Here is a 22,042-nt window from a genome sequence, read left to right as displayed (position 1 = left end):
ATCCTGTCACACTGTACGAAATATAATGTAATTGTTAAAAAAACACATGACCGAGTTTAGATTTGTTGACGATAATTTCATATTTTTGCTTATACTTTTATCAAAGCAGAGTAATACGCTGTTTAAATCAAAATGGGCCTTTCTTTTATTCATGAATGAATGAAGTAACTTCATGTTTTTCAGAAGAGAGAAGATTATCTTGAATGGCCATTTCTGGTATTGTGTGCTGTGATTAATGCATTATTTCCAATGGTGTCCTGATCATAATGGTCTGTAGTCGGGTGGAATCCACCCCATAAAACTTATTTCAGCTAAAACCCTATACACTACGTGTCTAAATGCGTGTATTTGAGGAATAATAAAGGACGATTACATTTGTATCCTATTCGAAAGTGGGATACGCTATTTTGGAAGGTCATGCGTATGTTTTATCCATCGTACTGATTCTCAAAAGAACTTTTATTGGAAGCACATAACTTATTCGAATAGAAAAGTTAATTGGAAACTTGGTAAACGACGTGTCACGCAAAAAGATGCTTTGCACGTTGAGCTCAAATAAGAAGCCTGCTCTAAGATTGGCCCAAGCAGTTTCTAAATGTTCTAATAAGTACCATCTTACCTCCTCCTCGCCCTCACGCTGAGCAACAGCAGCTGACGATGCTGTTCTTACACTCAGCGCTTTCCATTATGATCCCCTAATAGTAGCCTGGGGAGAGAGCAGTGTGCTCTAATGGCTAGCGCACTGCGCCATGCACCAGGTGACCTGAGTGTGTTTCTCTCAATGGCAAACATCAGTGGCGAGTGATATCTGAATCAGCCCTTGGGCTTTAGCCCCTTTCAATCAACTTTTTCTGACCAGGCTGGTGATGTATGGTCCAACAACACCCCAATAAGCCAAACGTTCATCAGCCGTGGATTGGCTGGAAATTAAACAAACGGTAACCTTGGGTGTGCTGTGGCAGGCAAATATACTTGAAGGAAAGTACTGGAAGAGGCGCATTGAAATTGTCATCAAGGAATACCACAACTGGAGGATCTACTTCAAAAAACGGGTGAGCAAATGCGTGTGAGCCTCCATTGTGTGTACATTCAGTGAGACCTCCCACACAACGGCGGGTGGCGTGAGGAGAGATCACAGAAGTGGGAAAAATCGATGTGGAACGAAGAGTTTGGCTCGAGCGCCGTTCAGGGTTCTAGTTTTGGAACTGCTAAAACTGCGGCAGGAAAATTGAGTCAGGAGCAGGGGCGGTTTCTTCATTAGGGCGATTGGGCGACGCACCACCAATCTCATTCAACCACAGAGTTACGCGAGCCGTTACTGTGCCTCTGGATATAGTCCAATCAGAGTCATGTCACGTTCTGTGGAGTACCGCCTCTTTTTGGGCGATTTCACTCTGGCTGAGAATCGCCCAGAGTGTTCCCATAGACTTACATTCAAAGATGTTTTTTTTTCGAACGGCGGGCGCTGCAATGCATTCTCTACGGCTTCCGGGAGGGCTCGCACTAACGTGCTTACGTCATCATACGTAAGCACGTTTCAGTCAACAATATTATTTGTCGCCACCTAGTGGAATATTTAATAAAAGAAACTGAGTGGATTGTAATAATAGTGAGTATAGAAACAACGAAGATGTATTGTTAGAGTCACTTTATTTTTCATTAATATTAAAGAAGTGAAGTTGCCTTTACATGCTTAAGCTGTTAATTTATCCATTGCATGGATGGACCTTATTCTTATCAATCATCCAGACATTTGCCCCCCCTGAGAGATGTTGCAGGAGCCGCCACTGGTCAGGAGACATCTCACACGAACTCGGCCTGCAGTGCGGTTCATTTGTTTTTATTAGTGGAAGAAATCTACGGCGTCATTACTTTACAAAGGGAATAATGCCCCTCTTAGGATTGTTGTAGAATATTGTTTTTGTCAATTATATGTGGTCACAATGTTACTGACCAGAACATCTATAAATATTTGTTACTAAGAGTACTTTGTGTACAGTGCCATAACATGTATATATATAGCTCTGTAGCCTTTGACCAAATGGGTCTCGATGGTGCTCTGATAGATGAACATCATTCACAACGGGTGTTCTAGGCTGTAGGGCTGTATGGTGGGCAGCAGAGGGCAGTGCATACAACCCATCGTCCTGTACTACGGTACTATGCTCTCACAGCGATGCTCTCTGCCTTGACCAAATGGCATTGACCAGCACGGTGAAGTATGACCAAATAACCACTATGACCTGCATCGTGTGGGGAGGCCCTCATCCAGCAGTGGATTGACAGTGGCTTGTACATGTCTATTCCTTCTTTGATAAATCCTAACCCCCGCATTCAATGAATGACTAAATTATAACCTAGTGTTTAAACTCATAATAATTTACTACTATAATGAGCCAAGAATGTCTGTGTGTCCCACGTATGACGTCACTCCACGTCGACCAGCCCCCCTCATTAATAATCATGAACAGGTGACGTCACTCCTCATGGAGAAACCCCCCTCATTAATAACCATGAGCAGGTGGCGTCACTCCACATCAAACAGCCCCCCTCATTAATAATCACGAACAGGTGACGTCCTCCAAATGGACACCCCCCCCTTCATTAATAATAATTAGCGGGTGACGTCACTCCACATGGGGGGGGGGGGGGCGAGGCGCCTCCTCCCCCCTCCTCGGCGTCAACTCACAACCCTCACTACAAAGGCAGAAGCCTCACGCCACGTGATCTCCGTAACGCTGTTGAGACATAGAAGTAAAAAGGACGTCACGATGAACAAGGGATTGTAACCTTAAAATGAAATAGGTCTGTGTCACCGCACCCTTACAAATTGCACACGAATTGATGCAATAAATATCACGTCGCGGGCTGCTTTGCGCTTGCAAGTTTCAGATTTACTGCAATACACCCGTCCTTGGACGGGCAAAAGGCGAGTAATGATAATAACAACAGTATTATAATATGTTAGTTTACGTAATTATCCACAAAGACCACACTGAATCATAGGACTCTTTTCAGGAGGGTCCTGCGTTGGGTGTTTTTTTTATCATAAGATGCTTTCAGCCAATTAATATTGAGAGTTTATACTCATAAGTGGGCGAAAACCAGCGCACCCAGAGAAAACCCACACGTTCGAGGAGGGCAACACTCTCTCACCGTACAGACCGAAACAGATGGCGATTGGTCCCACTTGCTGCGAGCCAGGCTATGGCACCTCGACGCCCAAGGGAATGGCGTTTCGCAACATTTGTGCAATCCGCCAACCCATCTCGCTGCCTCCAGAGTGCCGTATTACAGGCGGGCGGCGCCACCAACGCGGGAACGTTGTCGGCAGAGCCGGCCCAGCCACTAAGCGACCCTTGCAATTGCAAAGGGCCCCGTGGCCAGCAGAAGGCCCCCTAGAGTCACTGCTAGCGAGTGGGTGAAAAAAATCATACATCAAAGGGGCCTCCAACCAAATTTTGCTTAGGGCCCCCAAAGGTCTAGGGCCGGCTCTGGTTGTCAGAGATCTCTTCCACCTCCTGAGGCTGAAGGCTCAGCCCATCGGAGCTCCTGAACACCGGCTGGGTTCTAGGACTTGAGTTATGTTCGCTATTTCTGTTTAGTGGCTCGGTTTAGCACACGTACAAAAAAAGGCACGTGCTGCCTTTCATCGGCCTATAACGTAATTTCAATTGTAGCCAATTATGTTAATGAATGTTCTCAATAAAAAAAATTGCGACTGACAATTTAAGTAACTTTATTACGGTGCCTCACGCTATTTAAACTTTGATGCATTTGCAGAGAGTCAAGGATGATGAGCTGGCAAGTCTCGCCAAGGTTGGTAATTGCACGTGTAAATCATTTTTGAACCGTGTGCCTCAGCAGCATGCCAGTCAACTCCATTTGTCAGTGGCAGTAATAAGGGAATGTTTTTGTTTCAACGATAAAAAAACTGCTGTGAAAATATTAAAAATGCGGGGCAGCTATACGACTATTTTACATAGAAAAATCTTATTTTCGATACTGCAAGTTTGTCTCGGGGATAAATGATACTCGTAAACACCGACTGTTGCTGGCCCAACTGATGCATGTTCACATCAGCTTCTTGAGTAGGGCTGCCACAAAATAATTTTTCACGATTCAATCTGATATCAATTATCATGATATGTTATTGCGATATCAGTTTCCCGTAGCGTTGTAATTGTTTCACATTTTTTTACGTGCTTTGCAGTACTCTTAGTACGAATGACAAATACTTGAAGTTCTTCAGCTGCAGTTCACTCTCTATCAGCCTGCCATGAGTCTTCTAATCATTTTATGTATCGTATACAAATTCTAATGCTTATTATGCATATTCTATCCATTACATAATAGCTAAATAATTTATATATAACGTCAATTACTCCATTGCAAAACACTCATTTAATGGATGATATCTAATTTATTGAGAACTTTAATTATGTTTATTGTTTCATAAATATTTGGTCAGGAAATAAAATACTGAAATAAATTACGTACTGTAATCATCGTACAACAATATGTTGCCCAACAAATTATAAGATTATCATGGACCTTACCTCATACGAGTGAGTCGATCACCCGGTCGTTCGTGGTGGGGTAAAATGTGGGCATTTTGCAATTTAAATTTTTTATATGTGGGTATTCCCATATTTTAGAGTTGTCAAAAATATTCTGTAAAGGCTCTCTCTAGGGCTTCCTTTAGAGGAGATCCTTCTGCTCGCAGTAGTGTGAGCAAGTAAGTAACAAGTAAACCCGTAAAAACAAAGTTTTTCACTATAAATTCTTTATATGCGTGGCGGCTAGAGTCTTCTCGTCCTCTGGCTTGAGATGGCTGCCACCTATGGGTCAGATGATTGTCTGCCAGTATTAAGCAATTGGTAATTAAATATTTAATTTGTTTTCCCTAAACAGTGTAAAATTTTGGAAAAAATTGTTCACGAACATTAATTGTCTCGCACAACGAGTCTGTGTGCAAAATGTCAGCTCGATTGGATCACGGGAAGTGGGTTAAAAAACGACCGAAAGATTTGCACGGTCGTAAGCAAGCAAGCAAGCACGCAAGCAAGCAAGCACGCAAGCAAGCAAGCAAGGGAACTTAATATAAAGGATTAAAAAAAAAGCAAGCAAGTTCAGGGTTGCAACTTGACCTCTACCGTACTGTACAGTAAAACCTTGGATTGCGAGTAACTTGGTCTGCGAGTGTTTTGCAAGACGAGCAACATTTTTAAATAAATATTAATTTGATAAACGAGCGAGGTCTTGCAATACGAGTAGTACGTGTATACGCTTTGTCTTCCGAGCGTCACGTGATCACAACTGATATACGAGTGCTTTGATATACGAGTGCTTTGGATTACAAGTACGTTTCCGGAACGAATTATGCTCGCAATCCAAGGTTTTACTGTATATCGTAACATCGCCATACCATGGCAGTCCTGTCCCCTCACTCTTCTTTCCCCCACGCTTGTCGCGCCCAGGATGACGTGGCACTGGGACATTCGATACAGCAGGCGCAGTCGTCCGACCAGCAGGACGAGTCGGCGTGGACGCTGCACTTGGACACCATGATCATGGACTTCAGTGACACGCTCTTCTCAAGCCTGGCGCAGCACAGCTTCGCGTGGCCAAACCCACGTGAAATTGGTACATTGATGCTGCTGCTGCTGCTGCACTGAGAATGCATTTAGCAACAGACTGAGTGTCAGGGACGTAAAGAGATAGGATGGGGCCGATTGGGGCAGTTTGCCATTTGCCTCAGATCTGAGGGGGGGGGGGGGCAGGGGGGGGGTGGGCTAAAAAAATCCAAGGAGGCCTCATTTATTAATATTTCCCCAGGCCTCTAAAAAGCTACAGTCGGCCCCTGTCACGTGTACATTTGACTATTCGATAACATTAATTTTCAGAAAAATAATAACAACTGCTTTGGCTATAAAACACTATATCTAACATTGTACATGTCAAATATATGATGTATAACGATGTTACGAATACCAATATGTTAAATCATAGGAATTAATGGTATTAGAGCAGAAAATACAGTAATCCATCATTCAATAATCCGCAAATCCCTGTAAATTGACGGATTATTGGCAGTTCGTGAATGCCTCAATATCCATGGCAAACTGCGTCGGATTAAAAACACTTCACGGACCGGACACCACAATCCATAGAAGTGGGGGGCACGGCTGCAGGAGCAGAACTACAGGGAAGACACAGAGGTAGGATTTAAAAATATATATATTTTGCAATTTTAATGTTTTGTTTTGCATTAGCATAGACAAATTACATACACCTATATGGCAGATTTGTGCCATTTGGGTCTGAAAAAAATTCGTAGCCTCATAATCCACAAATTTATCGCAGATTAATGTGGCCACTAGTCCTGTGCCATGCTTATCCTACAATCCACAATATTTTCACAGATTAATGGAACCACGCAGCTCTTTCCTCCCATAATTCACAGCACACCGCATCGCCGGATTATTTGGTGTAACCCTCCGCGATACACCATAGATTACAGGATCCGCGACATCGTCCTTCCCATATCAACACTGATTATTGAGCTTCTGCTGTATTACCAAGTGGCACTGCAGTTACAATACATAACTCAAAATCATGAGGCTGTGAGCTCAATTTCCAGTCTGAGGGAAACTTGACCTATCACCTTCAGAGGTTGAAAAAATGTAAGTACTTCTTTTGTATTGGAAGAGAATGGTCCCTGGCTTGGTGATGTAGAATTTCTACCACTTGAATATACAATTCAGTAAATTAGCAATGCTTTTATAAAAACACATGTTTATCTACAGAGTTGAAACACAAGCTATGTAGGTGCTTGTTGTGGGTTTAGATTTGTGAGGGTCAAATTGGTTCTCTGTAAACGGTACATTATCTACCATCGCATTTTTCAGAAGTTCACTCAAGAGCATAACTTCCTAATTAACCGCAGCCATGGGTGCGTTGACATTCTCCACAAACGAGCTCAGATGTCAGCAATGATTTGTAAAATTACGGCTTACAGAGCGATCAATGTCCACTTGTAGTGCAATGTGTAGCCCTTCCATTGCTTTGCTCGCGTCACTGCTGATGGATGGGCCTCCGCACGAGGGATATCTTGGGAGCCCCCTCGAAAGGATACTCGGTTTACTCTTCCACGACGGTCAGACGTCTTGGAAGGGGTTAGAGCACCCACCCTTTTACCCCACCACACCGCGGCCTGCCGATCGACTGCCTGTGGTGTAGTTGCAGTGATGAAAGCAAATATGTGAAACCAAAAAGTGTCTGGCTGTTGGATGTGTAATGTTGCGCTTTCACGATGTTGGTGTTCCGTGTGAGGGTTGTCCCGTTTTGTAGAATGCAAATCAACATGCAATAGGGGTGTCACAATTGGCTTCCCGGGCGATACGATAAATTGTTGCGATTTTGGGGAGTCATCGTGATTCAAGAATATATAATTTGTTTAACATTGTGGTGAATGTAGGATCCTCTATTGGCTGTGTGAACCATGTTATCCAAATGTATATACAACTTGTACAAAATAGGAAAAATGTATTCTTGCACACGCAGTGGGATGCATTCATTGCAAGCTTTAAATAATAACTCTATTCATAGATGAATCGATATTAATCGATGACTCGACATGAATCGTTACAAACCCCATGTGCACGGTGTAAATACCTGCGAGTGTTTTGATGTTCTAAGTGTCCTCACAATCCCCGTGTGACGAACGTGAAGGTCGAAGCAAGAGTATATTTGGGATCACGTTGACTGATGGCATTCAACACGTCCGGAGATGAAGTTGGGTTTTTACAGCACGGTTTTATAGCGAGGCCATAATCACCGTGCAAATTTAACAACATCCATCCGCAGCTATCGGTCAACGTGTTTTATTCATGAACAAATTCCTTTGTGAGAATAAATGATTTTACATTCACAGGTTCATGAGATATGGCGACTGCTTGGGAGGCTTTCATCCAGCAGTGGATTGACCATTGCTGATCATTATTATTATAAGAATAATGGGATTTTTTTTGTCTTAGGAAAGCCTCACGGAGACTTAATCATCTCGCTTAGGAAGGTCCTTAATTGGGCTGTTTGGCCAATTCTATGAACTTTGTGTTTGATGTGTGAGAGGAAACTGGAGTAGCTGGAGAAACCTCACACATTTCGATTTAAAGCTTTCGTGACTGCAGGGATTCATCTTCTTGGTTCTTTCGGTAAAGTCACGTAGAAGGGAAGTACTACAATAATACAAATAAAACATAATAAAATAATATAATAATATAATAAAATAATATAATATAATATTATTATATTATTTTATTATGTTTTATTTTTAGTATTTTATTACTTCCCTTCTACGTGACTTTACCGAAAGAACCAAGAAGATGAAACCTCACACAGATGGGATCCAATAATCTATTGCTGCGCTGCCATCTCTTGGTCATGCTTTCATATGTTTTTATTAGCACTGCCCTTTTGCCAATCGCTGTTCCGGCTCACTGGTTGTAGGTTAAGGCTGTTGGTACCACCGGTTGGTTACAGTTGACATCCGGATTGCCACGTTTTCCACTGTAGACTAAGATTCTAGGTGTATCAAAACTGCGCAGTGGCACTTTGATGAAGTTCAACACAATGCAACCACCATTGGAACCTCCTTTGCCAGTAGCAAAATATGATGATTGTTTTTTTACCCTTTTATCAGGCAACAAAACTGACACCTTTTTTTTACAAGGAGTCATGATTGCATTGACCACAATACCTGCGGTCGGAATGCAAACAAAAAAACACAACTCTGATAATGTATGCACTGTCCTTGAAATTGATTGGTCCACACCCGAGACAGCTTTTCTTAGAGCCTAGTCTCACATGGTGTTGGACCAGATGACGACGTGCGCCTTTTGGCGTCATCTGGCCCAACACCACGTGAGACTAGGCTCTAAGAAAAGCTGTCTCGGGTGTGGACCAATCAATTTCAAGGACAGTGCATACATTATCAGAGTTGTGTTTTGTTTTTGCATTCCGACCGCAGGTATTGTGGTCAATGCAAACATGACTCCTTGTAAAAAAAAGGTGTCAGTTTTTTGCAAGATAAAAGGGTAAAAAACAATTATCACAATGCAACCAGATCGCGGTAAAACAAAATAAATTCCTGCCACTTGAGCACAGAAGCCAATTCCTGGACTGAACCAGGTCAAGCCAGAACAGGTGACAAGCCTAATTGACACCCACGCCTGTGCGAGAACGCTCCACCCTCACCACCATATGCTGGATGCTATTGTGACACAGTGTGTATTAAAAGAAAACCATGATAAAAAAAACCACACCCTTTTAGTCACGGTTGACTTCTCTGGCCTGGCTTTCCAAAACACGCGGCATTTCTAGAATAATAAAGGAGGTCCTTTCCAGATGCCACGCAATTATCGAAAATGTTTTCAGTAACAAAAATAGATGATAACACTTTGACGTTTAGCGAACTGCTCGGGGGAGCACACACCGCAAATTGTTTGCATGCAGTGATGTTTCACTGCATGCAAGCCTCCTGCTACCAATTACTGGCACAGCAGTAATGCACAGTTTTCATCAGTAACAAATAGACAATTTAAGACAAGCCATAAGTGCGACTGTGGCCATGAAACGCACACTATGGACCAAATAGTAAACCACTGTCCAGTAGCCTGCGCTCCTTTAACGGAGGAAGAAGAGAAAAACGACACAAGCTCTGTCATGTATGTATGTGTATACGTGAAACTTGTTTTACGCCTTCCGCAGCCAACCGTGCTAATCAGAGGTGTGAAAGCCCTCTCGTGGCTAGCAGACCTTGACATTGGCATTTAGGTCCTGAACATATTGCCATTCTAAAGAATAAAATAGAATGCCAGCCGCTGCAAATTAATCATTAATTATTTAGCTTTGAAAGGGTCTAAAGGAGAGGCAGGGTCTTTATATTATTATCTTTGAATGAACACTGTAACACTATGCTTGGCAACGTATTTCTGAGTAACACATTTGCATGGCTCAGTTCTTGAAAAAGCATCGTGTGTTTGTCAACATTATACAAAGTTTCTTGCATTCTTATTTCAGTTTTCTAAAGTGTGTTAATGATAGCAAAACAATTTGTTGCTAAGTTTGTTACGTGAATGTAATTCTTCTTCTTGTAATTGTAAGTTTGCAAACCAAGTATGAAATAGTTACATTTTCTCTCATTATTTTAGTTTATACACAGTAGTTCCTTATTTAATATGAAACAAAATTATCAAGTGAATCATATTTATTTATTTATTTAAATGCCGGTTAGCTAGTTTGCATGTTGCAGTGCATAACATCGTTGCATATCTGGCTTTCACATATCAGTCCTGACCATACTCTTTGGTTCTTTCGGTAAAGTCACGTAGTTAGAAATAAAATAAAACTAACCACATGACTTTACCGAAAGAACCAAAGAGTATGGATTCCTGCAGTCACGGAAGCTTCAAATCAAGATTAGTCCTCACCAATTAACCGCCCACACCCAAATGTGTGTATCTGTGCATGGTATAACTGCCATTTTCTATAGCTGCAGACATTCCGCCATTCTGGGGCCATTGGAGCACTGGCTAAAACATATCCTTGAGGCCAGAGCACAGACTCCTATCCCGGACCTTGTCCTTGGCCTCATGGGTGTGTGGCCTCGGTCAGAGGGCTCAGCTTAGGAGCACCGGCCTTGACACTGGACTGAGCCGAGAGGACCCGGCCTTGACTGGCCTTGACACTGGCCTTCACCTCATAGACTCCTGACCCTTGGCCCCAGCTTGTCCTTGTGGCTGTTGACCTCGAACTAAGCATTGGTCGTGTGCATCCCGTAAATAAAGCAAGACTGGTTCGCCATCCTTGTGCATTAGTGTGTCGATAGCGCATCAAGAATCAAGGCATAGTTAATACATTCCAAATATTGTTAAGATTCATTGTATTCTAGATCGAGTTATTGCCCTTTTGCTGTCGTCTTTAAGCACAATAAAAAAAAATATCCGCATTGGTGCCCTATGAAAAATATTGAGGGAAATGCATGGGAGAAAAAATGGATCCCAACTCCTCACTCTCCCATATTAAAAATGAGCAACCCTCACAATCTTCCTTTGAGTAATGTGTGTACCACGTGCCTTGGTATGCTGAGGGTATCTTATTTATCCCACTGTGTGTCTGCCCGATCTGCATAGCTCACGCCAGCAATGCAGACGTCATCCAGCCAGGCCTCATTCAGCTGCAGCCCAGCCTGGAGGATTACATGGACACGATGGATTCCTTGCAGGGTATGTGTCTGTGAAGGAAGCACTGGCACGCACACACAATCAGCGTGCCAATTAATTGGGTTTTAACACTGTTAATTGGACACTTCTCGATGCACGGCCTGTTTCAGAATTATTACTTTATTTTCGTTACTGTTTTCTCTTGAGTGTGCTGGAGTGGTGGCACAATCGTCAGCACGTTACACCTTTGATTTGGGTATAACCACGTTTGATTCCCAGCCATGGCGAACGCCGGAGGTGAGTGATATCTGAACCGGTCCTGTCAGCAATCCTTGCTTGCGAGCACGTGGAAGTACAATCAACCCCTCACCTCCCCGTGACCGAAATGTGTGGGAGGACTTCATCCAGCAGTTGATTAATATGAGCTGAACAATGTATTATTTAATTACGTCTTGAGAAACCTTACTAAAGTACCGTATATCATGTTGAACATTGAAATAAAGTGTGGTAATCATATTTATAATGGTTTTCGGATTTATTATATTTCGTTACTGTCGTTATTCTTTGATTTCCATTCGCGTAACAACAAGAAATAAGACTTTTAAAACTTAAGACTCACAATCTTAAGGCTTCCTCATTTTTTCTCCAATTTTACTGAGAAATGTTCTCGCCAGTTCGTCGCTAATTAGAGAAGCGGACAAGAGTGCGCGGTTTCATGCTTGGGCTACCAACGTTGGAAAATGTACCCTACAGCGGGCGTGGGCCTCCCTTCCAGGTCAAAAGTTCAATGCAAGAGTCACGTGGCCACACAGCGGCACCCATGCATGGATGGCCGTATTATTTCTAAGCCAGTGTTATGTACCGACGCGGTGTCCGTTGAGTCAAATCATCTGCTGGTATAGGAGCTGCAATGCATGGTCGCTTCACCCTGCAGTTCTGTACAAATGGCTCCGCCAAGTCTTGCAGATATAATGGTAAGGGCTGAATTGTTTGGGAAATGGCAAAACTTTAATTGTTTCCGTTCAGTCCTGTGGTGTTGCAAATAGTTTGTTTGGTTCAATAGCGTGTTGCCGTGAGTTTGTGAATGAGTGATAAACCAAGCTTTTATTGATTCACATTAAGATAGTATATTTACTGTAATAATGCACAACTTTATATACGTTTACATATTTTTGCGTTTGATTCTTCTTCTTCTTTAGTGCTGCCTAACGGCGTGTGCGACTTCACGATGATATTGGTCCCGGTCTAGCACGGCGTGTAGAGTTTGTGCTGTTGTTAATTGTAGCCATGTTTTGATGTTACTGAGCCATGTCGTTTTTGGCCGTCCTGGTCGTTTTTTCCCTTCGATTTTTCCTTCCAGGATTTGCTTTAATAGCTGGTATTTGTGGTCGTTTCGGGCAATGTGGCCTAGGTAGTAACACTTCGTGCTAATGATGGTCTTCAGCAGTTGCCTGTCAGTGCCCATGTCTTGCACAACTTGTGTATTGGTGGTTTTGGCTGTCCATGGGATTTTCAGCATCCTTCGATACAGCCACATTTTGATTCACTCATTGCTATTTATGTTGCTATTATTTGTCACATTATTGCCCTGTAAATGTTTCTATGCAAGCGTACAATACCTGCCAATACCCATGTAAACTGATTTTAATAACGAGATATATGTATTGAAGTGCAGTGTTATCAGTATTAGGACATGTGCTGTGCTGAATAGCTTTTAGAATATAACTTTCAACCATTGTAAAAAGCTAACAAAATCCCATGTGCTAGTATTTCACAAACTTCTCTTATAATGTCACCCACAATAGAAATATATGTATATAACTATTGAGCTATGAAGGGCCATTGCCTGAAACGTCACCGATTATATGTAAAAAAAACTATTATTTTCAAGCAGCATTATTGATTCACGTGTTTTATCAATGTGTATTCCAGTCATAAGATGCGTACATTGTGCATTTACCCATTTTCATGTGATTTACCCATTTTCATGCGATTTAAGAAGTTGTGCACACATGTAAAGCAGAACTCTGAGAGTCCCAAGGTCCGTAATTAAAAAAAATGTTGAACCAACATTTTTCATACCGTATATGTACTTACAGTACTATATAAATGCATGCAATTGTGGGATTTCCTCACTATAAATAACAACATTTCCATATTTTGGTAATACTAGTGAAGGGAGTTCAATGTTAATAATTACACATTGGACATCAATGATCCCCTCCTTTATGTATGTACGATCGGAGGTGCGGGAGAAAGACAACCAACTAAATATAAATAGCAGTCTGGGTAGAAAAAAAATACATTAAACTAATGAAAAAATCAAAGTGCCAAAAAACAGCTGCCTAAACATTCCAAATACAGACATTAAACAAACTGGCTGAAACAATGCACAACAGTATAAAATATATAAATAGCATTTTTAGAATTCAAAGGGATTTTTAAAATAAATCTTGATTTACTGCGTTGCATATATGAGCTGTTTGATTAGTAATCAGCAGCAGGCTAAAATTTCGATTTAAAGCTTTCGTGACTGCAGGGATTCATCTTCTTGGTTCTTTCGGTAAAGTCATGTAGAATGGAATGAATAAAATAATAAAAATTAAACAATAAGAAAGAACCAAGAAGATGAAGCGCAGCAGGCTAATTGAAATCTACTTTGCCATACGTGATAACAGACCTGCTGCCAATGGGACGCCCAGCTTTCCTGCAGCAGCAGCAGCAGGAGCAGCAGCAGCAGCCTGCAGAGGCAGCGTTTGCCGTGCAGACTGGAGAGCCCCAGCTGGGGCCGTTCTCCTCGTCCCACACGAGCAGCGCAGACTTCTACACTTCGGGACCCGAAGCTTCCTGTCACTCCCAGGTAAGAGAGCCCCAGTGGAACTAAACTAAACTATGAAACTAATTTTTTTTTTACCACCAGGTAAGGCCCATTGAGCTATATAGCTCTTTTTCAGAAGCGACCTGGCCACAAATGATAGCTCAACAAAGTGGCTTGTCACGTGGAAATTTATAGCAGCCAAACGCTCGGAACGCATGTTTGTAAATGTGGAGGAAAAAAGAGGAGGACCTGGAGAAAACTCCACGGGACCACGGTGAGAACACGCGAACTCAAATATACAGCAGGCGTCAGGGTCGGGATCGAACCCACGACACCCTGTATACCAGGCGAGGGAGTTAACATCTCAGCCAGCGTGATGATGATGAGAGACAGACACGCGAACTCCAAATATACAGCAGGCGTCAGGGTCGGGATCGAACCCACGACATCCTGTATACCAGGCGAGGTAGTTAACATCTCACCACCGTGCAGTGTTTCAGTCTTTCCCTGACAAAAAAAAACACATACGTTGGTAGATTATATTATAGTATTCCCTCGTTTTCCGAACTTAACGGCGATTTTGGTTATTCGCGAATCACATCTGGAACTCTACACGACTGCATCGAGAGAGGGAGAGAGAGAGAAAGAAAAAAGGTGATTTGATAAAGTTGCGAGAGAGAATGTGATGCGAGAAAGTGATGAGATAATGTGATGAGGTAACTTTATTTATAAACTCGTATTTAATACTCTACTTTAAAAATAACATGTACTTTAGGATATGATAATGTTCATGTATTTAATTGCTTATTCATGTATTTATACGTTGGTGGCCTTTTGTTTGGGCGGGGGTGGGGGGAGGGGGCATAACATTTTGAAGACATGAAATTAAAATCACACTTCTGGACGAAGCAACGTGGCCTTGCTGCATCTCCACCCAGTACAGACATGTCCGGTTAGTCTAGGCCAGGGACCGCAAACCACAACAACAACAGCAAGAGCCATTTTTGTCGAATTCGGTAAAACGCTCAATATTTAAATGATGAGAATACGAGGCGGTGGTCCGTAATAAAATAAAAAGTCACAAAGGAGTCCTTAAAGAACCGCACGCTGCTGCAGAGCTGCAGGTTGCCAACTCCTGCTCATGGTAAACTGGACTTCCATGGTGAACTGGACTTCTATGGTGAACTGGACCTCCGTGGTAAACTGGACTTCCGTGGTGAACTTGACTTCCATGGTGAACTGGACTTCCATGGTAAACTGGACTTCCGTGGTGAACTGGACTTCCAATGGTGAACTGGACTTCCATGGTGAACTGGACTTCCATGGTAAACTGGACTTCCATGGTAAACTGGACTTCCATGGTGAACTGTACTTCCATGGTGAACAGCACAAACTAGAACTTCCATGGTAAACTGGACTTCCATGGTGAACTGGACTTCCACAGTAAACTGGACTTCCATGGTGAACGGCACAAACTAGAACTCGAAACGAGATGGCGAAAATCAAGACACAAATCATACGTTCTCGAATTGAACCGTGTCCCTGAAATGTACCGATTGATCAAATCACTGTTTGTGTGGATCGCTGCTTTGCCTACTTTGTATCCAGCCACCGGTCTCTTCTTGAAAGGATCTGTGGGGATGTTTGGCTGTTCCGCGCGAGGATGGTGACGGGGAGGTTGCGATGTCGTTGCGCTGCCCACGGACGGGCAGCGTGGCTCATTATGTAACCGGCAGAATTTTTTCTTCTTTGCTATTGCCGTTAAATGGGAATTTTTGTAAAAACCCAAAATATTTTTTTCTAAGAAAAAGTTACACGCAGGGCCAATTATAAATGACTGCACTAAGAGACAGTAGCCTCCTGACAATGTGTGAATGTTGAAGATATATATATAGACTAGCTGTACTACCCGGCTTCGCCCGGGACTTGTATCCACCACGGCCGGCCGCCTTTGTCTCCCCAGTGGCGATGTTAATACGTCACACCAGTTACTCGTTTTGAGGCTGAGTCCCTCCCTCACCACTCTCCCTCCCTCACCACTCTCCCTCCCTCACCACTATCCCTCCCTCACCACTCTCCCTCCCTCAGCACTCTCCCTCCCTCACCGCTCTCCCTCCCTCACCGCTCTCCCTCCCTCACCGCTCTCCCTCCCTCACCGCTCTCCCTCCCTCACCGCTCTCCCTCCCTCACCGCTCTCCCTCCCTCACCACTCTCCCTCCCTCACCACTCTCCCTCCCTCACCACTCTCCCTCCCTCACCACTCTCCCTCCCTCACCACTCTCCCTCCCTCAGCACTCTCCCTCCCTCACCGCTCTCCCTCCCTCACCGCTCTCCCTCCCTCACCACTCTCCCCCCCTCACCACTCTCCCTCCCTCAGCACTCTCCCTCCCTCACCGCTCTCCCTCCCTCAGCACTCTCCCTCCCTCACCACTCTCCCTCCCTCACCACTCTCCCTCCCTCAGCCCTCTCCCTCCCTCACCGCTCTCCCTCCCTCAGCACTCTCCCTCCCTCACCGCTCTCCCTCCTTCACCGCTCTCCCTCCCTCACCACTCTCCCTCCCTCACCACTCTCCCTCCCTCACCACTCTCCCTCCCTCAGCACTCTCCCTCCCTCACCACTCTCCCTCCCTCAGCACTCTCCCTCCCTCACCGCTCTCCCTCCCTCACCGCTCTCCCTCCCTCACCACTCTCCCTCCCTCACCACTCTCCCTCCCTCATCACTCTCCCTCCCTCAGCACTCTCCCTCCCTCACCACTCTCCCTCCCTCACCACTCTCCCTCCCTCACCACTCTCCCTCCCTCACCACTGACGCCCAGCCGCCTTTGTCTCCCCAGTGGCGATGTTAATAGGCCACACCAGTTACTCGTTTGAGGCTGAGTCGACCTAGGGGAGGTTCAAATAATCGTCAGCGGTGGTGGCCGTGAGCGGGAATCGAACTGGGTTCGCCGGGTTGGTAGCGCAGCGTAGCGTTAACCACTACACCCACCGCTCCTCACACACCACACACGCACAGACACACACACATAGACACACGCAGACACACACACACACAGACACACAGACACACACAGACAGACACACACACACACAGACACACAGACAGCACGCTAACCACAACACTACCGCTCCCCACACACCACACACGCACACACACAGACACACACACACAGACACACACACACAGACACAGACAGCACGCTAAGCACTACACTACCGTTCCCCCTACACAACACACGCGCGCGCGTCCATAGGTACACATACACGCGCTTGCTGCAGACAGACGACTGTCAGGGTGCGTAGGGCAGTAAACGACTGAAAATATAAAGCGGCAATGCTGCGCGAGGAACGCCTTAGACCTGCAACACATTTGTGTAATGCGAGCGTAAACACACAAACACACACATACATACACACATACACACACATACACACATACTTACACACAGACATACACATACACACAAACACACACATACAAACACATACACAATACACACACACATACATGCATACACACAGACAGACACATAAGACACATACATACACACACATACATACACAGAAACACATAAACACACATACATAGACACACACATACATACACACAAACACATCCACACACGTACATACACACATACATACAGACACGCAGACATACACATAAACACATACAAAAAAACGCACATACATACACACACATGCATACACACAAAACATACAGACACATACATACACACATACATACAGACACGCAGACATACACATAAACACATACAAAAAAACGCACATACATACACACACATACATACACACAAAACATACAGACACATACATACACACATACATACAGACACACAGACATACACATAAACACATACACACATAGTCATGATCCGGCTTTGCCCGGGACTTGGATCCACCACGCCCGGCCGCCTTTCTCTCCCCAGTGGCGATGTTAATACGCCACACCAGTTACTCGTTTTGAGGCTGAGTCCCTCCCTCGCCACTCTCCCTCCCTCGCCACTCTGCCTCCCTCGCCACTCTGTAGAGGACGTGAAATTTGTATGAATTTACCTCAGAGTGGCGTGTTGGGTGTCGAGGCCTAGCACCGTGCAGAGCCTCCCGCCTTGCCTGATTTTCCCACCCGGCGAACGCTGGGTACGGGTGCCGGTCCCCCCCCCCCCCCCGCGCTATTAAAAATGGCGTCCACCCCGCGGCGAAAAGTTGCTACTCGTTGCCAGGGGCAACCGCCGTCCAATGAAAGCGGCGAAGGCATTGCTAGCCGTTGCCAGGGGCAACCGCCGTCCAATGAAACTGCGTATGGTCCGAAATCCACACACACATACACATACAGACAGACATGCACGATTTTATATATATAGATTACCAACTGAATATAGAATTATCTCCCTGGGAAACAAACTGACAACTGATAAGATATTCAAATCACTGTTCCTCTACAGGACATTAATATCGATTTCATAGCATTTGTTCGTGTAGGGGAAACGTCATGCCGTCGTCTGTGCTTTTGCGCACTCTCTGAATGTTTTCCGCAGAAACTGAGCGCGTTTCAATCTTTTGACCCTGATGGAGTCTTCCCTGAAGCCTCCCAGGCTGTGACACAATTCCTTGGACCACCTGCTTGCCAGGAGACGCAGCACCCATACCAAGTAGGACGACACTCTCACCGTTCGCGTTACTGACGTTGGTGTCCATCGTGTGGCATTTGCTTTGTTCCGAAAAGCATTGTCAATTTTGTCTTCTTGGTTCTTTCAGTAAGGTCACGTAGAATGGAAAAAATAAAATAATAAAAAAAAACATAATAAAATAATTCTCACGACGTTTCGGCCACAACACAAGCAGCCGTCCTCAGGTGGAGAACAGGTCTGTCGAGAAGACAGAGTCTCAATGACACACCCCAGGCTTGGAGCGACTATTTAAGCTGGGATGGAGGGGCGAAGAGTCGCTCCAAGCCTGGGGTGTGTCATTCAGAGTCTGTCTTCTCGACAGACCTGTTCTCCACCTGAGGACGGCTGCTTGTGTTGTGGCCGAAACGTCGTGAGAATTATTTAATTATGTTTTATTTTTATTATTTTATGATTTCCATTCTACGTGACTTTACCGAAAGAACCAAGAAGATGAATCCCTGCAGTCACGAAAGCTTTAAATCGAAAAAATTGTCAATTTGTTTTTTAACTGCGGCATGACCGTTGACTAAAACCGTTGCACCGCTCTATTTTATGGGTCATGAATGTAGATTATAACATTTATTTCAAACGTGGTATTCTGTGTGCTGGGTGCTTTCATTTAACTGCATACACATTTGGACAGTTGTATATTTATTTAAATTCCGTTTGCTAAGCATGTGTCAATTTAACCTCACTCTAACAACTTGATTTCTGCTCATGAATTGATGATTCAAGAGTCAATTATTTTTTCTCATATATGTATATTTTTTACATCTCATTTCTATTATAATAGTTTTTTTCGTCTTATTTACGCATTTCATGTGATACAGTGCTGCTGTGTCATTGGCTCAAAGAGACACAATCTTGCCAAGAGCGGCTTGGAATTGATACTTTATTTATAAAACAATGAATTGGTTAATTCAATATGACAAGGTTTTTTACTGCTACCGAAAAGAAAGTCAGATATTGACGATCTCAAAATTGTGGCCAAACTCTGCTTTATCAGGAAATGATTACAGTATTTGTTCTTTCTGAACATTTCTGAGACGGCCAGAAATTTTGACATATTCCTTTCCACATAGAATATATATAAAAAAAGAAATATTTTCAATGAACCTGTTATTTTATATATCTCTATTGTCCAATGCAAAGAGGAAGTACATTATCCTGCATTTGGATGAGGCATGCAATGGCATGCCTGAAACAGCAGGTCCTGATGTCACCATGTTACATGAGATTGGGTGCCTGTACATTTACACGATTGCTAACAAAATAACTGAATGGTAACATTAAATAATTTGGTGGGTTTTAATTTACTGATTCTTTCTCTTTTATGCATTCATTATGCAATGACTGTATTGTTTCTTACTTGTTGCCTAGTGTGGATTTGATCAGAGCAACAGTGGATTGGGAGAGATGGTGAATTTAAACTCCAATATCCGTTGCGGCGTTCCGCCAAAGGCTCCTATAAATAACACCTACCAGGACAACCACGGTTTCTCATTAACCGCAATCAATCAGCAATTCGGGCTGTGCCAAGACTCTGCCAACAAACACCAGGCAACACAGAAGCTCTGCTACCAACCAATACCTCCCTCTGCAGACGATGTAACCAAGGCGGCGATGGAGTCGGCATATCCACCCCAATTTCCTCATTCTGCTGCGTTAAACGTGCCCGGCAACAACCTGCATCACCTTCAGTCATTGCCCAGTAACACTCATAAGGCGTCTCTCTCACCATTCCCCATCTACTTTGCAAACAGAGATCAGTGTCAAGAGAACGTGGCTTGCATCGCCTCTGTCGGTCATGTCACTCCTTCTGGCTTGGAGAAGCCTGGATGCTTTAGTCAACATCAGTATCCACAACAACAGCACCATCAGCAGCACCAGCAGCATCAGCAGCAGCAGCATCAGCAGCATCAGCAGCATCAGCAGAAGCTGACAGTGTCCCAAGAAACTCGCAAACGCTCATTTCCGATGCTTCCCGAGATCGATGCTGTTGGAAGCCTGCAGACTCCACAGGCCAACCTACCACTGCCAACTCAAGTTCCACCAACGAGTCTGCCGCTGCAACCCCCAGCTCCTCAGGAGAACAGAAAGCGGTCTCTGCCCAGCAGCTCCATCCCCGAGCTCTTCTGCGATTACGGCCAGAAAGGCGCGTCCGTCGACGTGGGGCAGCACGCGTCGAGCAAGCGGTCTCTGCCGAGCAGCCCGACCCGCGACGTACCCTACGACTACGTCTTAACGGGGCTCTCCTGCAGCCAGAACAGCGGCGCGGGGGGCTGCAATCCCTTCCAGTCCTCGCTCGCCACCCAGCCGGCCCCGAGCCTGGCGGACAAGCAGCAGGAGCTGCCGCCACAGCCGCAGCCGCACGCCTTCGCCTATGCCCCCAGCGCGACGGCTTTTGCTCGGCAGCAGCCGGAGGTCCGCAAATGCTCGGTCCCTGGCAGCCCCGACGGCCACGAGCTTCCCCGTCGCGAGTTCTCGGCGGCTGACGGCAGCGGCGATCGCGGTGGCGGTTGGCGGCTCGCAGCGGCTCGTCGCGCCGGTCGTGACGCTCAGCGGTCCCCCGCAGCAATGCCGCTCAGCCCACGGGCAGTCGTCCTTTGAAGAATTCCTGATGCCCATGCCTAAGCTGGCCCCCAAGCAGAAGCCGAAGATCGCCATGGGGCCCTTGTCCACGCAGCCGCAGCAGTCTCAGCCGTTGGAGACAAACAGCACCGGCAGCAGCAGCTCGTTCCTCGCGAAACTGCTGTCCTCAGGTACCGTTTTTTTAAATGCAGAGGTACGTGTTGTTGTTCTTCTTGGTTCTTTCGGTAAAGTCACGTAGAAGGGAAATAATAAAGTAAATAAATAAAAATTATAAAATAATATATTTTTGTATTATTTTATTATTTCCCTTCTACGTGACTTTACCGAAAGAACCAAGAAGATGAATCCCTGCAGTCACGAAAGCTTTAAATCGAAATTTGTACGTGTTGTTGCGATGTGTGGACTGAACAGAATAATCACGCCCAGTCACATTTGTGGGGCATTCGAAGTGGCGGTGCAGCGGTTTGCACAATTAAACTGATGGCCTTAATCTAAGTTGTCTTGTGGTTGTTGTTTGACTTGCATCCCACTGGGATTTTTGCACACAGCGTTGGTGTACGGTGTTTTTTCTGCAATATTTTGCTGTCTTTTCTTGGATGTTCTGTTTGCACTTAGTCACATATTCACTTTAAGATGTTTTTTGTTCATGTTTTTGGTTTTTTGTTTGTTGCGGTTGCACCCGATTCAAGAGCCGAATGGCTCACAGGGCTATACCTAATA

The 22,042-nt window shown here is 44.6% G+C and overlaps 1 protein-coding gene across 1 annotated transcript in view; it reads left to right on the top strand.

Moving 5' to 3' along the window:
- The window catches only part of LOC133348476 (MLX-interacting protein-like), a 56,211-nt gene that overhangs the window by 19,393 nt on the left and 14,776 nt on the right, over positions 1 to 22,042 (top strand). Inside the window, 8 exon segments of the mRNA XM_061561306.1 lie at positions 963 to 1,052; positions 3,784 to 3,819; positions 5,481 to 5,646; positions 11,196 to 11,288; positions 13,904 to 14,085; positions 18,599 to 18,712; positions 20,111 to 21,223; positions 21,225 to 21,492. Coding sequence (XP_061417290.1) covers positions 963 to 1,052; positions 3,784 to 3,819; positions 5,481 to 5,646; positions 11,196 to 11,288; positions 13,904 to 14,085; positions 18,599 to 18,712; positions 20,111 to 21,223; positions 21,225 to 21,492 — 2,062 coding nt within the window.

This window comes from Lethenteron reissneri, chromosome 27 (genome assembly GCF_015708825.2).
Source record: "Lethenteron reissneri isolate LAM-NWPU_2019-01 chromosome 27, ASM1570882v1, whole genome shotgun sequence".
Lineage (NCBI taxonomy): Eukaryota > Metazoa > Chordata > Hyperoartia > Petromyzontiformes > Petromyzontidae > Lethenteron > Lethenteron reissneri.
Note: the sequence above shows the minus strand (reverse complement) of the source record. Positions and strands in the feature narration are given on the sequence as shown.